Here is an 18,484-nt window from a genome sequence, read left to right on the forward strand (position 1 = left end):
TTTGCTCTGAGATTCACTTTCTTGTTTTGGGTAACATTTCATATTTGATGTAATGGAGCGATCATTTATCTTTTTTGGCTGTCGTTTGGTAAAAAAAAGTAGAGAACAAATTGGTGATGAGAGTAGCACGGCAGAGCTCATGATGTAATATCCCCCATCTCACACTGCTCTACAATATACTAACCTGCTACAACTATGATCAATTTGTCCAGGTACTAAATTACCACTTTTCAGAATGGTTTTAAGGAAATTACCCATATTATCATTTTAGGTGGAACTATCCTATTTCCAGTAAGTACTAGGACTTACAGGAAAGAAACCCCTTTATTATTCATGTTAGGTAATTCTGCACTCTTCAGTAGGCTTCCAAGTTTAGAAACACATTGCACGTTTTCTTCCAAAAAGGCAGCAACGTAACCACATACACTTCAACAGAGCAGAAGTGCAATATCAACCACTGGACAGGTGCAGTGCTTTTTTTGTGTCACTAGATAGATGCAGTGCTATTTTTCTGTCACTGGACAGATGCAGTGCTATTTTTGCATCACTGAACAGATGCAGAGCTTTTTTGTGTCACTGGACAGGTGCAGAGCTTTTTTGTGTCATTGGACAGATGCAGAGCTTGTTTTGTGTCACTGGACAGGTGGAGAGCTTTTTTGTGTCACTGGACAGATGCAGTGCTATTTTTGTGTCACTGGACAGGTGCAGAGCTTTTTTGTGTTACTGGACAGGTGCAGAGCTTTTTTGTGTCATTGGACAGGTGCAGAGCTTTTTTGTGTCACTGGACAGGTGCAGTGCTTTTTTGTGTCACTGGACAGGTGCAGAGCATTTTTGAGTCACTGGATAGGTGCAGAGCTTTTTTGTGTCACTGGATAGGTGCAGAGCATTCTTTGTCACTGGACAGGTGCAGTGTTTTTTTGTGTTTGTTTTTTTAAAGCCATTTTACTGATTCTGGGTATTCTTTGGAATATCAATATACTCTTCTCCTGGAGGGGTTTATCCTCCCAAAAATAATTAGTATCATTTTATGTAAAGAAACTAAGCGCTAGAAAAAAATGTAATCATAAATATATACAAACCTTTTGGCGTGGTTGATTAGGTAAAGACACCACTACAGTGTTACAGATTGCAAGTGCAAGGAAAAAGTCAATAATATAAGAAGTCTCTAGCGAAGTCTTCTCAGTTAAATTGCACAGGTACAGACAATGAGGAGTGATACTGCAAAACTTTTTTAGTAACCCTGGGTCTGGTACCACATCTTTCTCCTGTTAAAGACAATAACTTTTTAAAGGATCAAATTATCAAATTATGATAAAAATGCATTAGGTCTTATTCACACATGGCGTTTTTGACACACTGTCCGAGCGTTTTATTGTACCAGCTAAATAAATACAAGTTCTGAAATCTCATCCCCATGCTGTTTTTTTCCTTGCAGATTTGAAGTAGTTTCAGAAGTCTGCAGCTTATCAATTCTTTCAGGGTTTCTCACCCATTGGAATGAACAAGTAAAAAACAATACTTCAGCTTTTATGTCAAGCGGATTTACAACATTTTCTGCATTTTTTAAAATACCGTAGTTTTTTTTTTCTCATTATTGATATGAAAAAACAATCCTAAAATATAGCACTTTTTACATGGAGCTTCACAAAAGGCCAAGTCCTGCTCTCTAGCGATCACTTCCCAACAGTCATTACAAAAATTTACAGTAACTCATGGAAAATGAAAATAAATGAATATTTGCATAAACCTAAACCTAGTCAAACGTCTCTACTATGAAACGTGAACAAACCAGTGTCAACATTTGACGATTACGGTCTAGTCCTTTCCTGCATTATAACCGTTGTCACAGAACACTCCCCTATAAAAAAGTCAATGACATCCGCAGGCTGTTTCTGGTTTCTATTAACAACAAAATAAAACAAAAAAATATCTAAAACCTAAATTATACCTTATTAACAAACAGTTTCAAAGTCATACAAGGTACAAACATACCATAGGACTACTAAACGCAACACTTCTTGGATGTGGTGGAGAACCAGGCCCGTCGCCTTCTCCGTGCGATTCTACGCCGCTTGCAGGCAGCTTGTTCAATGACTTGTTGCTTGGGGTGCTCCTTATAGACTTTGGACTGTGGCTTTTGAACTTGCAGCTTGTACACTTTGAGGCGCAGACACCATCCAGTACATCTTCTGAGTGCAGATCGGACTCTTGATAGGTCTCTAGTCTCTTAGCTTTGAATACAAATAGATGATCAAATCAACAGAAGAAAATTAAAATCTTCAAGCGTCAAGAAAAAAAGAATTGGATACAAATTCACGATTGCTTTAGTTTAAACAAGCCAACATGTGAAATCTATGCAAAGCATAGCAGAGGCATATTTATTAAAAACATGGGAAAAAGGACATAACCTATTATTTCTGCACGGACCAAACCAATTTTTAGTAAAAACTAGTGATGAGCGAGTGTACTTGTTGCTCGAGATTTCCTGAGCACGCTCGGGTGGTTTCCAAGTATTTGTTAGTGTTCGGAGATTTAGTTTTCCTTGCCACAGCTGAATGATTTACAGCTACTAGCCAGGCTGAGTACATGTGGGGGTTGCCTGGTTGCTAGGGAATCCCCACATGTAATCAAGCTGGCTAGTAGCTGTAAATCATTCAGACACCGTGATGAAAACAATCTCTGAGCAGTCAAATACTCGGAGGTCACCCAGGCAACGAGTACACTCGCTCATCACTAATAAAACCCTTCAAAGTTCTCTCCTTACACTGAAGTCAGATGATGGCTACATGTTTGGTTTATACTTTTCTCTCTTTAGACAACTCTGCCAGTAAACCATGGCAGCCCAAAGCCACAAATCTCCACATTGGCTAGTAGTGTGGCTCCAAAACTATACAATCCATATGGTTAGCTGGATGTAGACGGTCCAATTTTTTAAGGTCACACTGAATACTTCCAATAAGTAAAACCATTTTCTAGCAGCAACGTGGCGGTAATAAAAATGAATGAACTAGTTGACATATGTTAAGACATACCATTTTCCTCATGAGAGTATTCCACCCCAGCAATGCTGCACCTCCGGAACACCATCTTGTTTTCAGTCAACGTGCCCGTCTTATCGGAGAAGATGTACTGAACCTGACCCAGATCTTCAGAAATATTCAGAGCTCTGCACTCAATGAGAGAATCCGACTTCTCACAATAGAAGTCCCTGTCATTCTGGATGAAGTAGAGTTGCCCCAGCTTAACCACCTCAATGGAAACGTAGAGCGAAATTGGAATCAACACCTAGAAAAGAGGACAATCGTTCTAGATAATGCGTCTGTCAGTAGCTGTTGATGGGAGAGAAGTTAGCCTTACAATGTAGGTCACTAGAGGCGGATTTTGAGGCCGACTTCTCTGACTGAAGCCAGCTGTGTTCATTTCGAACTGGTAGACAATATTTACAACTTCTATAAGACAAAGCGAATAGACATCTCTTCTTCACCAGACAATCCTTTTTTGAGCTTGGCAACCAGATAGGGTGCCTTCTAGTATAGTTGACCGTAATACTGTCTCTCTTCTGGTTGTTTGAGTTAGTGATTCTAGGGGAAAGGTGGTATCCAATTCTCATGAGTTTCTGGGTTGAATATTCAGTAGTCTGTAGAGGAGTATCTAGAGGGTATAAATCTCACGATCCTTGGAGAAGAGACTCCTATTACTGAAGAAAAGATAATGGAAGCGGCCAGAGGAATGTTGTGAGGGACGTCAATGGATCCAGATGGTCTACTTATGGAAGTCTACGATATTTAGACCAACTGGCCCCTCAGCTTCTTAAAGAATATAATTCATCACTGAAACAAGGCCTTCTAACCAAAATCTTTCTACGATGATAAAATCAGATAAGCCTCCCAAATATTGTGCATCATATAGACTTATATCCTTATTAAATTTAGATTATAAAATTTTGACCAAAATTCTAGCGAATACGCTAAATAAGGAAATTCGCAAAATGATTCACCCAGACCAGTGCGGATTTATTCTGGGTCAGTCTACAACAGATGAGAGAGAGCACATAATTGCGCAGTTGGGTTGGAAGGGACAGGAAGATTGGGCCTTGGCATCTCTGGATGCTGATAAGGATAAGAAGGCCCTTCAACAATTTGGCTTTGGACCAGGCTTCAGAAGATGGATTGTATTGAAAGCCATGGTCCCGATTAATGGTTTTATGTTCTTGTTGATTCCCTTGGCAAGAAGGACCAGACAAGGGTGCTATCTATCCCCCCTTTTGTGTGCTATTGCCAAGGAACCTCCTGCTGTCAGTATCCATCAGAGACTGCAGAATATCAAGAGATTAAAGTGCGTTACCATGAGGACCCCCTGGGGTTATGTGCGGATGATTTAATTCTGTTTATGGTCAGTTAAAGAATTACACTGCCTTTGGTAATGGATCCGACTGATGAATTTCGTCGGTTTTCTGGTCTAAAAATAAACTGGAAGAAATCCATGTTGTTACCTCTAAGCACTATCACATGGAAAGTAGGGGATGAATTATGCAGTCCACGAAATGGCTATCAACAAGTAATGGATAGATAGAAGACCCCCGCAAATTTCAATATAGTAAATACTGTAGTTTCCTAGGAGAAGGTGATATAGAAAAATAGCCATGGTCCTGAAAATGTGATAAAGTATGGAAGCCTCGGTTTAATTCCCCTTTGACTCATTAGTCCCCAGGTGATGAAGGTGATGAAGAGTATTATCTCATGATAAACTATGAGATATTTGGTGCCTGACATGGATGTCTTATGGTTCTGGTTAAGATACTAGACCTGTGGTATGTGAAAGGCAGTGTTAACAGTATTAATGAGCAATGAGGAATACTGTTTGCTCTTTTGTTCTATGATATAACATTTTTATGTTGTATAATTTTCAATAAAAATTGAAGGTTATACAACATTTCGATTTCAGAGTATTATGGCTAAAAAGGATATGGCGAATGAACCCTTTATTCACTAAAATGATGTATCTCAAATAATAAACCTAGTAGATGACATATCCTCACAGTTTTATGCTGGCACTGGCCATTATTAATCGCTTTTACAAGTTGATTTGAACATATTTAAACAATACCTGCAGGATGATGATCATTGTCCAAAACATATAGAAGGCAGCCAGCGCTGGAGACAGCCGCTCTCCATTGGGTTCCGGCAAGATGAAAAGAGGCGGCTCCGGATAGCCCTGCAGCCAGATTCCATATCCTAATGTTTGGAGTAACACAACAGACAGGATGAAAAGAGGCTCATATAAGTGAAATGCAAGCTAGAACATTTTGGTTTCTAAAATTTCCAAAATTAGAACAGCATAAAATGTGAAATATATATCATGTACATGTGGTGTTGGTTACAATGTCTAATATGCCAAGATACTCCGTGTAACTTACCCAAAGCGCCCATCAAGCACATTATCAATAAGAGCAGGACGCACCACAGTATATCGGAATTCAGCTGCCTTTCCAGTTGGCTTCGCTTGTATCGGGGACCACTATTGTTCAGCATCGTCTTGGTATCGTGTCCTGAATCAGAAACATTTACTTTTCTATATATTATATAATATATATATATATATATATATATATATATATATATATATATATATATATATATATATATATATGTGAAAACAATAAAAAATACATGCTACGGTTTCCTCCCACACTCTAAAGACATAGTGCTAGAGAATTTAGATTGAGAGCCCTAATGGAGACAGTAATGATGAAGTCTTTAAAAGCACTGGGTGCCATCTGAGTGAGTAAATTAAATAAAGCTGTCACAGGGGTCCTTCTCCGATACCACACAGTCAACAGAGCAAGAGAATAGTTAACAATTCCAAAAGCTTTATTTAGGCAAAAAACACGAAAGGTCCATTTACGATCCACCACACTAAGGATAAGATAGTCCAGAAGCCGAATGCAGTTCAGTAACCGGATAAATGTCCAAGGAGATGAGAGTCCAATAATCCAGCAGACAGAGGATAAAAGCCTATGCTCATTAACCCCTTAATGACTGGAGCTTTTTTTCAGTTTTGCATTTTCGTTTTTCGCTCCCTTCCTTCCCAGAGCCATAACTTTTTAATTTTTCCGTCAATATGGCCATGTGAGGGCTTATTTTTTGTGGTACGAGTTGTACTTTTGAACAACACCATTGGTTTTAACATGTCGTGTACTAGAAAACAGGACAAAAATTCCAAGTGTGGTGAAATTGTAAAAAAGTGCAATCTCACACTTGTTTTTTATTTGGCTTTTTTGCTAGGTTCACTAACTGCTAAAACTGACCCGCCATTGTGATTCTCCAGGTCATTACGAGTTCATAGACACCAAACATGTCTAGGTTCTTTTTATCTAAGTGGTGAAAAAAAGATTCCAAACTTTGCTAAAAAAAATAAAAATAAAACAAACATTGCTCAATTTTCAGATACCCGTAGCGTCTCCATTTTTTGTGATCTCGGGTGCCGAGCGGACGTTTTTAATGATATCATTTTGGTGCAGATACGTTCTTTTGATCGCCCATTATTGCATTTTAATGCAATGTCGCGGTGACCAAAAAAAAGTAATTCTGGCGTTTTGACTTTCTCGCTATGCCGTTTAGCGATCAGGTTAATCGATACAAAATATGTGTAGGTTTGATTTTTTTATTTTTAATGGGGCGAAACGGGGGTGATTTAAACTTTTATTTTTTTCAAAACACACATATATATATATATATATATATATATATATATATATATATATATATATATATATATATATATATATATATATATATATATATAATATAATATAATATATATTTTTTTTTTTTTTACTTTGGCCATGCTTCAATAGCCCCCATGGGAGGCTAGAAGCTGCCATAACTCTATTGCTCAGATCGCCTCTATGTAGTAGAATTACAGCATTGCTATGAGCACCGACCACAGGGTGGCGCTCATAGCAATCCGGCATCAACAAACAGAGGTCTGCAGGAGACCTCTGGTTGTCATGCCGACGCACCGATGACCCCCAAATCACGTGACGGAGGCCACCGGTGTGCGCATTTCCGGCCCGATGGCCGGAAGCGCTTGTTAAATGCCGCTGTCAAGAGTTTGACAGCGGCATTTAACTAGTTAATAGCGATCCGCCAGCACCTCTTGCGGGCATATGTCGGCTGTTCAAAACACCTGACATGACCCCGACTGATGCGGGCTCACCGCTGGAGCCCGCATAAAAACGGGGGTTCTGCCATCGGATGTACTATTCCGTCTGATGGCAGAAAGGAGTTAAAAGCCCCTTCAAAATGATCAGGACACACCAATATGTTACAGAATTCAGTGGCCTTTTCAATGGCCTTCACTTGTATCAGTGATGACTACAGATCACGTCAGTTTTACATTAATAAAAAGTGCAGCCACTTAAAGTGTACTGACCTGCATATACTACAATACCCACAAGAGCCTCTGTATTGCGCACAATGCATCCTCTCAAAAGCAGATTTTGATTACTTAGGCCAACCTTTTCTTTGTCTTGATGCGCTCTAAGTTGGGAGAAGAAAAAAATTGCAGCAAATATTACATACACACAGTAAAATATATATATATATATATATATATATATATATATATATATATATATAAGTTTTTGTGTAAAAGATAATAAACTTGATCACTTATTTGTTCATCTACTTACAGGAATCCCTTGAACCTTCCCAGGTCACTATTTGGAGCTTCGCATTGTATCCTGCTTGAAAACATTTCAGGATCTAACTCAGAGTCCTATAAAGCAAAAACATACAAAAAGTCAATCTTAAACAACATTTTCTAAGCAGCTGCAAATGTGTAAGTAGCATAAAGGCAGAATGGGTATTCTTTACTAATGCCATGTCTCTAGGATCTTCTTACATCTTGTATTGTTTTTCTGTAGATTAGAGACCTGAAAGGGAACCTGTCAGCGGGATTGTGCTCAGTAACCTACACACAGTGTCAGGATGGCGCCGTTATACTGAATAAAATGATACCTGGGTTGATGAAATCCGTCTTGCGGTGGTTGTTTAATCTTTAGTTTCAGTTTTCAGTTAATGATATACTCATGCCCCAGGGCGACCTGTCTTCATGTGCTGCTCTGATTAGTCATGTGTATGGCTTCTGACATGTGACCTGCCCCCTAGTTTACATACTGAATACTATATGCATTGAAAGAAAAGAAAACAAAATCACATTCAGTAGGTAGGCGCTAGCGCCATCTTGGTGGAGTCAACTTTTTTTTTTGCCTCTAGCAAGTTGGTGACGGCAGCGCCTGCGTAATAGCATTTATCAGCTCGCCGATAGATACTACCGCGCAGGCATGGCCGGTGCCATTTTGTGACAATTTCCCCCCCCCCCCCTCAATAAATTTATATCCGTAAATAAAATAATTTAATGCATACTACACATGTGATCATGCTGCAGGGCAGGCACCGCCGCTGGCACCTGCCAAATGTGATTTTTGTTTTCTATCAGGACATATATTCATTATGTAAACTCGGGGGGCCGGTCAGTGAGGGATCAGTGACCAGTCACAAGCCAATCGTGGAACTTATTATTATTCCAAGATCTAGTGATTAAAATGAATTTTTTATTGTGGGAAAACCACTTTTACCTTTTATATTGTCTTCAGGCCTATATGTCCAGAAACCACCAAACAAGACCCCATTTTAGAAACTGCCCTCTTCAAATAATTCACAACCACACTTCGGAAGTTTGTGAACCCTTCAGGTGCATCACAGAAATGAATGCAAATGGGGAAAAAAATATCTTTTCCCATAAAATGTTGTAATATTTTCATATTCACAAACTTGGCAATTTCCTGAGTGGTACCTATGATATGTAAGCAATGTCATTGGTCTTATAGGGTACAAAAAACACAAATATTGGTCCCGTTCTCATCCAGAAAAGTGGGACGATTTTTTTTCTCACTCGTCATCTGCATACAATCTGCTTTTATACTCAGCAGTTACAGTTTCCTAAGCTGCAGATTTGCAATGTATTTGTAAAAATTGATGCCATACCAATGGTCCGTATGGCATGTGGTTTATTTTTTTTTTTCTCACACCCATCAGATTTCGAAGTAAAATCACGGTGTGCTGAATACGGTGGAGAACAAATATGCAGATCTGTACTGCCTCACTGAATAACATTGGTCAGTGTGCCATCGGATTTTTTTCTCGCTTTGCACTTGTCCGATTTACATGCTAGTGTGATTGCAAATTTGGATGGCAAGACCATATATGTTATCACTGCCCTTGCACCTCGGCTACCAGCCTGAAGTGCCGCACAAGCTGCTGACCACCATGGCAGGGAGTGATTATAGTGGTGACAGCTGCCTGTAGTGCACCGATGACTGGACGCAAGTGGCTGCAGGGAAAATAACTTCATTTTCTTCCTATAGTAAAGCTACACCAGATTTGCCTTTTCCCTACAGACGGTCCCTAGATCTACAGGTATTTATTGTAGCTTCTTGGACTTGACAGGTTCCCTGTAAATGTTGCTGACAGCGGCACCTAGACGGTTAAATTGTTGCGATCGGAAATGGCGCCAATTGAAGCAGTGCTACATGGGTGATTGCTGTGTGACACAGCTCCGCTACTGAGCTTACACTATACAGTACCTGTGCATATCCACCTAAAATCTACGGCAGAGTCACCGAGTTTATGATGCTCAGAGAGCAGCCTAAGGTAACGCTTAAGCCTTCTTGATGTCCAAAGTACAGTTATATCACAAGTTGGGAGCGGGTGAATAGTGTGGATGCCGAATTTTTCCCGGGAGAAGATGATTGTGGTCATCCATCATCTGCCCCTAATAGCAGCAAGTGGAGCCGAGCTCCCATCTACTACTGTTTAACTGCGGCATTTACTAGGTTCATCTCTGATAGAGGCATGTAAAGCGGTGGGTGCACTGTACCACAGCCCTTAGTAGGCGAGAGTCTGCTGAAGAAAGCCTATTCTTATGTAGTATATAGTATAGACGATCAGATGATCGCAGGTTTAATTCCCCAACAAAAACTTAAAAAAAAAAAAAAATTTGGAATCGCCCACCTTTTTTTCCTAAAAAAAAAAATAAAGATATTAATGAAAAAATATAAACAATAAAAATAGCTTTTGTCATGATCATAGGTCTGATAAAAATATAAATTGAACCCAATCACTAAATGCTGTAAAGAGAAAAAAAAAATCAAAATGCTAAATTTTGAATGAAAAAAGAAAACAAAAAAAAAGGGGGATAAGTTTGGTATTGCCACAATCACATTGACCTAAAGAATCAGGATACCAGGACATATTTATAAACACAAAACACAGTGAGGGTAAGTTCACACAGGGCGTTTTTGTGCCTTTTTTTTCTGCAGCAAAACCTGATCTTCTGGGCAGGAATGAAGCTGTGCCAAAAACGCAGGTTTAGGTGCGTTTTTTTTCTCTTTGTCCATGCTAATGTCCTTGAATTTTCGGCAGCAAGAACGCAGCAAATAATGATACCTGCGTGTTTGCGGTTTTTTTTGGCTGCGTTTTTGCAACACCCATTCAAGTCAATGGGTGAAAAAAACGCAGCAAAAACGCTGAAAGAAGTGACATGCTCTATGTCCAAAAAAACGCAGCAAAGCACAAAATACTGATCACACAAAAAAAACAATGTGTGTGCATGAGATTTCTGAAATCTCATAGGCTTTGCTGGTACTGTAAAAAGCAGCTGAAAATTAGCATAAAAAAGCAGGAAAAAAACGCCCTGTGCGAACTTACCCTAAAAAATCAAAACTCAAAGAATGATGTCAGAATTGTATTTTTTTCCACAATTCTGTTGTACTTGAAGTTTTACTCCTATTTTCCATCGTATAATAAAATTAATAATGCCACTTAAAACTACAACTTGTCCTGATAAAAACTAACAGTTATACTGGGTTCTTTGTGGGGAAAAAATGTTATGGCTCGTGGAAGTAAAGAAGGAAAAAAAAAAAAGATGCAAAAAATGGAAAATTGTCTGCAGAGGGAAGGCCTCTATGTACAATGTGTGGGAGTGTGTTACAGCTGAGGATTTCCTTGCTGCAGTGCAGACATCAGCACCGCAGGGAGGGAGGATTTTAACAAAGCTTTTTTATTATTCCAAAACAGAAGAACTAAATTAAACAAAAATATATACCATATATACTCGTGTATAAGTTTTTCAGCACATTTTTTGTGTTGAAAACGCTCCCCCTCGGCTTATACATCAGTCATTGTCCCAGAAAAAAGGCGGGGGAGGGGCAGAGCAGCGGGTCACAGAGGCAGAAGCCAGCGGCTGCGGTTCTAACTGTGCCCACTGATAAAGAGAAATGAATATTAATTTCTCTCATAGCACGCATAATAACAGCTGCAGGCTTCCAGCATGCATCTTACTTACCTTCCCTGCGTGCCCTCGCTGCATCTCGTTCCGATGCCAGCAGCTCTTCTGGCTGAGCCATCCCCGATCATTAAAGTAATGAATATTCACTCCACGCCAATGGGAGTGGGGATGGGTGAATATTCATTACCTTAATGTGCGGGGACACGTGATTGCTCGGCCGGAAGAGCTGCTGGCACCGGAACGAGATGCAGCGAGGGCATGCAGGGAAGGTAAGTAGGATGTCTTTATTTCTATAGGAACCATGCATACATACCTCACCACCTGTGCGCTCAACCCCATCCCATCTACTCCCCAACCTCACCACACTTATCCCATCCCTAACCCACCTGTTCAACCTATCACTAACTTCTGGCACCTTCCCTTCTGCGTTCAAACATGCCACAATCACGCCTATCCTTAAAAAGCCAACCCTCGATCCAACTGCTATGTCCAGCTATCGCCCAATATCGCTGCTCCCATTCGCTTCCAAACTCCTGGAGCAGCACGTCCACGCTGAACTTTCCTCCCACCTCTCATCTAACTTGTTGTTCGACAATCTACAATCTGGTTTCCGCCCCCATCACTCAACTGAGACTGCCCTGACCAAAATCCCTAACGACCTACTTACCGCCAAAGGTACTGGACAATACTCTGTACTCCTCCTTCCAGGCCTGTCCTCTGTTTTCTACACAGTTTACCACTGCCTCCTACTACAGATCCTCTCCTCCTTTGGCATCAAAGACCTCGCCCTATCCTGGATCGCCTCGTACCTTTCCAACTGCACATTCAGCGTCTCCCACTCCCACACTACCTCCTCATCCCACCCTCTCTCTGTTGGAGTCCCCCAAGGCTCTGTTCTAGGACCCCTACTCTTCTCAATCTATACACTTGGCTTGGGACAACTCAAAGTCCCATGGATTCCAGTAACACCTCTATGCTGATGACACTCAGATCTACCTCTCTGGCCCAGACGTCACCGCTCTGCTGTCCAGAATCCCAGAGTGCCTATCAGCCATATCCTCCTTCTCCTCTCGCTTCCTCAAACTCAATCTGGACAAATCTGAACTCATCATCTTTCCTCCATCCCACAGATCTTCCTTACCTGACCCATCTATCGCAATCAATGACATAATGCTTTCCCCCGTACCAGAAGTCCGCTGCCTCGGAGTAACCTTCGACTCTGCCCTGTCCTTCAAACTGCACATCCAAGCTCTTTCCACATCCTGTCGCCTCCAGCTCAAAAATATCTCCAGAATCCGTCCTTTCCTCACCCTTCAATCTACTAAAATGCTTGTGCATGCCCTCATTATCTCCCACCTTGACTACTGCAAAATCCTTTTCTGCGGCCTCCCTGCTAACACCCTTGCACCTCTCCAGTCCATCCTTAACTTTGCTGCCCGACTAATCCATCTCTGTCCTCGCTACTCCTCCGCTTCCCCCCTCTGCAAATCTCTTGACTGGCTCCCATTCCCTTAGTGTATCCAGTTCAAATTACTAATACTGACCTACAAAGCCATCCATAACCTGTCTCCTCCATATATCTCTGAACTAATCTCCTGATATCTTCCCTCACGTAATCTCCGGTCCTCCCAAGACCTCCTTCTCTCCTCCACACTTATTCGCTCTTCATCCAATCGCCTCCAAGACTTCTCCTGAAAATCCTCTATCCTCTGGAACTCTCTGCCCCAACACGTCCGACTATCAACCACATTCGGATCCTTCAGACGGAACCTGAAAACTCATCTCTTCAGGAAAGCCTACAGCCTGCACTGACCCCGCTGCCTCCTCACCACTACCGAAGCTACCGCCTCACCAACACCGGAGCTCCTGCAACCCCCAACCTACTGTCTCCTTCCCCATAATCCTGCAGAATGTAAGTCCGCAAGGGCAGGGTCCTCGCCCCTCTGTATCAGTCTGTCATTGTAAGTTTGTTTACTGTAAGTGACATCTGTAACTTGTATGTAACCCCTTCTCATGTACAGCACCATGGAATCAATGGTGCTATATAAATAAATAATAATAATACAAGGATAGGGGATAAGGAGCAATGCATACAATGACGGGGAGCAATGCATACAAGGACAGGGATGGGGATCCATGCATACCAGGATAGGGATGAGGTGACACTGCATACCCGGCTTATACTGGAGTCAATAAGTTTTCACAGTTTTTCGCGGCAAAATTAGGTACCTCAGCTTATACTTGGGTCGACTTATAATCGAGTATTTACGGTATATAGTGAGCAAATGTTCATGAGAAAAATCTTTCTTTGCAGACGCAGAATATACAACTTACTATTGTGCATCCTTTTGCCACCTGTCTCTGTTTTAAGTTACTTTCACCATCAAGACTGGAGGTTTCAATGTGACAAATCCCATCTGGGTCAGAGGAATGCAGCAGGACCATATCGGCCGGGATGATCTCGTCACACTGCAGCTTAATGAAATTTCCAACCTGAACATCTTTCCAGTAACATTCAACATATTTTCTTTCCTTCCTGAAATGTAATAAAAAAACAAAAATTAAAACATAAAAAGAAGTATTTTTAAAGGGAATCTGCCAGCAGGTTAAGAGATGTAATCAGAGAGCAGCATAATGCAGAGGCCGAGACCCGGATTCCAGTGGTACGTCACTTACTGTTCTGCTTTGTGCAGTTATGATAGAATCCCTGTTTTGCCTTCTGTAGATTTAGCAGTGCTGTGAATGCTGAGCTCTGTATAACCTCATCCACACCACTGACTGGCAGCTTCCTGTGTATAATCGGGATAGGTGATAACTAGTGATCAGTGAACGTGCTCGGATAACGTTATCCAAGCATGCTAGTGTGCTAACAGAGTGACTATGGCATGCTCGAAAAATATGTTCAAGTCTCCATGCCTGCAGGTCTCCCAGCTGTCTGACAGCTGCAACACACGCAGGGATTCCCTGTTTATTAGGCAATCCCTGTATGTTTTGCGGATATCAGTTAGCACCCTAGCATGCTCGGATAACACCTTATCCAAGCATGCTTGCTCATCACTAAAGATAACTCATTGCTTGGTTGGTGTCAGACACCTGTAACGGTCGATAGAAGAGGGAACTTTTATCCTACTAGAACGCTCACTCCATTCTTTATGGGACTGCTGGAAAAAGTTGGTGCAGCGCTCAACAGTTCCATGAGGAATGAATGGAGTGGAGGTCGATCTTGTGCACTGCACCTCTATTCAGAAAGGATAAAAGCTTCAATTTCTGACGATCAGTGCAGATCCCAGAGCTCAGACACCAACCAATCAATAAGCTTTCACCAGAGAAACCTCATAATATCAAATACTACAAGTTACAATTCCCTGCACTTGTCCAGCAGAATGGTTAATCAGATACATAGAGTGCATACAGGCAAGCTGTGCACTGACCAGCCACAAGCAGACCTTACAATATACAGTAGGTTCATGTTCATATGGCACAAAGTACAGAAAACTGTAGTATAGTTCTACCACATGTATAAGGGCAGCAGACTGATCATTAGGTGCACAGTCTATATACCATGCTTACCTACAATACACCCGTGTCAGTATGTGGTTAATGACCTTGTCCAGCTTGTGTTTCCGGTAGTCCTCCAAACCATCCTTAATAGCGATGATAGTCAGTACAACGACGAGGGGGATCATGGTGATCTCCTTCTGGAAAGCCTCCACCACAGGGACCCAGTTCAAAAACACCAGCAAAAGGAAGTATAAATTGGCAGCTCTAAACAGACGAGAAGAAATTGTAGAAAAGAGAACATTATTTTTCAATATTATAAAGAAGAGAGAACCAAAAGAGTGTACTACATCATGGTGCCCACCTCCAACAGGAGGATACGGCCAAAACGGATAGATACGGAGGATACGGCCCAACGAAGCCACTGAATAAGACAGAAGTGATGTGAACAAGGTCTTACCAAAACAAAGGGGCGGACAAAAAGGGTTCACATGAACGAGACAATAGTTATAAACCTATTTTTCTATTTAGTCTTAAAAGTGCACACAATGAGGGAGATGATCAAAAACGGTCTAATAGCATACTGACTTACGACTGCAGATGGTGATGAAATGTAAGGGTGACATGACAAATCCTAATTGTAACAAAATATCCATAATAAAACACCTGAATGATAAGATTTTGTGGTTTTGTTTAACTTATAAAAAAAAAATGTTTGCCGACACTATTCTTATTTTTTTTTTAACTTGCCTATGAAATTGTTCAAACAAGTTCCTTGGTAAAAAATTCAGCAATGTGTACTTGGTTGTCCGTATTCTGTTGTTTATGTAGCCCTTGGATATCCTCTCATACTCTTCCTTAAACCGTTCTGAACATGGGACCACGTTGCGGTGTTTAGAAGTTAATCTGCTCCTGTTGTGATTTCTACCACAAAATGTCAGGAAGGGACACAATAGTGAGGAGCCCTCGGAGGATTCATTGACTCCACTGAAGGGTGCGACACGCTGCCATCTCTGACGCGCCCACTGGATGGGGCTAGCCATGTCAGGTCTTCAATTTTCTGAAAAGAAAAGTTTAATTACACACTGGAAAAATTAAAATAAAACTGTCAAATTTTCAATTTTTTCAACCTTTTTTTCTACCCTTCTTCAAAGAGCCACAACTTTTACTTTTTAGTTGACACAGCATTATTAGGACTATTTTTGTGGGACTAATAGTTTTGAAAGAAACCATTCATTCTACAGTAAAATTACTGGATAAAAAAGTCATAATGGTGAAGACAATTCAGGCATGAGTTTCCTTTTGGCGGTCATTTTATATTTTGAGCTTCTTGGGAGATATTTTGTGTTGCACTATTGTGCTTGGCATGAAAAGAAAAATTAGTCAAAAATGGTGCTAATAGAATGTGATAAAAAAAAATATTTTTTACAGTGCAAAAGCTTTTGCAATTGTAAACAAATGCAGAATAAACTTATGATATTGGCTATATCCAACAGGCAAAAAAATGTGCTTTGGTTGAGGTGACAAATACATTTTCATATAATATTTATGTAAAAGCTAATAAAAAAAGGAGACCATTAAATAGATATGGTCTCACACCAACAGAGATGACCTAAAGCATCAAGTTTAGTCTTGCACAGTGCTTGCGAAAGTATTCGGCGCCGTGGAACTTTTCAAACTTTTCCCACATATCATGCTTCAAACAGAAAGATACTAAATGTAAATTTTTGGTGAAGAATCAACAACAAGTGGAACACAACTGTGAAGTTGAACAAAATTTTTTGGTTATTTTAAATTTTTGTGGAAAATCAGAAACTGAAAAGTGGGGCGTGCAATATAATTCGGCCCCTTTAACTTAATACTTTGTTGCGGCACCTTTTGCTGCGATTACAGCTGCAAGTATGGGGTATGTCTCTATCAGTTTTGTACATCGAGAGACTGAAATTCTTGCCCATTCTTCCTTGGCAAACAGCTCGAGCTCAGTGAGGTTTGATGGAGATCGTTTGTGAACAGCAGTTTTCAGCTCTTTCAACAGATTCTCGATTGGATTGAGGTCTGGACTTTGACTTGGCCATTCTAACACCTGGATACGTTTATTTGTGAACCATTCCATTGTAGATTTTGCTTTATGTTTGGGATCATTGCCTTGTTGGAAGACAAATCTCCGTCCCAGTCTCAGTTTTTGCACGCCCCACTTTTCAGTTTTTGAATTTCCACAAAAATTTAAATTGCAGCAATCCCTAGCCGAGTAAACGAAGTATCACCAACACTGGACCCTGGAACTACAAGCATTAAATAGCCGCCCCAGAACCAAAGAGGTGAACTATGTTAACCCTAACCAGGACGGAGCCAGAACCACCCCATCCAGAGTCATGACAGTACCCCCCTCTTAACGGGGGCCACCAAACCCCCAGGTTTCCCAGGAAATTGGGCATGGAAGGACCACACCAGACGATCGCATAAACCGACCTGGAAGGAAGCCAGGATCGGTCCTCCAGACCATACCCTTTCCAGTGCACAAGATACTGGAGAGTTCGACAGACCATTCGGGAGTCTACAATGCGCTCCACCTCGTACTCCTCCTGACCATACACCAAAATGGGTAGAAAGGGACCCAATGACCCTTCGACAGCCCTTAAAGGTTTCAGCAGGGCCCTATGGAATACATTGAGGAACTTAAAAGACAATGGGAGATGCAACCGAAATGCCACTGGGTTAACCACTTCCGTGATCTCATAGGGGCCAATAAACTTAGGCCCCAATTTCGCCGAAGGACCTTAAGCTTAATGTTCCTCGTAGACAGCCAAATTTTATCCCCAACCTGGAGAGCCAGTCCCACAGCCCATCTCCTGTCCACAAAGACCTTAAAACTTTTCTCTGAGCCTCCCCAGTATTCCTTTGGACCTCCCGTCATAAATCCCTCAACTGCGGTACAGCTACATCAGCCCCAGGGCAACCGAAGTACAAACGAGAAAACTCCCCAAAGTATGGATTGAACCCATAGTTGCAAAAGAAAGGGGAGGTACCTGTGGAGTGGTTTACATAGTTATTGAACGCAAACTCAGCTAAGGGCAAGGCATCATACCAATCACCCTGTCTAGAGGTGGAAAGACAGCGCAAAATTTGCTCTAACGACTGGTTGCTACATTCAGTCTGACCATTGGTCTCTGGATGATATGCAGATGAAAAGGATAACACAACACCCAACCTTTTGCAAAACGCCCTCCAAAACCTGGCCACAAACTGCAGTCAAGAGCAAACCAAGCAATCACACCACATGCTGAACGAACAACCTAGACAAAGTCTCCACAGAGGGCAACGCTACCAAGGGTACAAAGTGTGATTGTTATTAAAAACCTGTCAACCACCACCTATATGACTGTATTCTCCTTGGAAGGGGGGATTGGTGATAGACCATGGACACATTTGTCCATGGATGTTATCAGGAGCTGGCAAAGGCTGGCCGGTTATGAGAGCTCTTAGCGCGGGCACACACTTCAAAGGCTGACACAAATTTCTTCACATCAGACGTGAGCGAGGGCCACCAAAAACCCTCGCAATGGCCCTACGAGTAGCCGAGATCCCAGGATATCCACTCAAAGCTGAGTCATGGAACTCCAGTAGAACCCGGAGT

General features: G+C 41.3%; 1 protein-coding gene across 1 annotated transcript in view; it reads right to left on the reverse strand.

The window, feature by feature from the left end:
* Positions 1-18,484, reverse strand: part of ATP10D (ATPase phospholipid transporting 10D (putative)) — a 119,259-nt gene that overhangs the window by 25,724 nt on the left and 75,051 nt on the right. The window contains exons 2-11 of the mRNA XM_077279816.1: positions 15,601-15,910; positions 14,923-15,117; positions 13,687-13,888; positions 7,694-7,779; positions 7,435-7,541; positions 5,417-5,548; positions 5,107-5,234; positions 3,033-3,285; positions 1,993-2,231; positions 1,080-1,265 (exon numbers count right to left, since the gene is read on the reverse strand). Of these exons, the coding sequence (XP_077135931.1) occupies positions 1,080-1,265; positions 1,993-2,231; positions 3,033-3,285; positions 5,107-5,234; positions 5,417-5,548; positions 7,435-7,541; positions 7,694-7,779; positions 13,687-13,888; positions 14,923-15,117; positions 15,601-15,893 (1,821 nt within the window). The 5' untranslated portion in view covers positions 15,894-15,910. The remainder of the gene's footprint in view (positions 1-1,079; positions 1,266-1,992; positions 2,232-3,032; positions 3,286-5,106; positions 5,235-5,416; positions 5,549-7,434; positions 7,542-7,693; positions 7,780-13,686; positions 13,889-14,922; positions 15,118-15,600; positions 15,911-18,484) is intronic.

The sequence above is a fragment of the Ranitomeya variabilis genome, chromosome 1 (assembly GCF_051348905.1).
Source record: "Ranitomeya variabilis isolate aRanVar5 chromosome 1, aRanVar5.hap1, whole genome shotgun sequence".
Taxonomy (NCBI): domain Eukaryota; kingdom Metazoa; phylum Chordata; class Amphibia; order Anura; family Dendrobatidae; genus Ranitomeya; species Ranitomeya variabilis.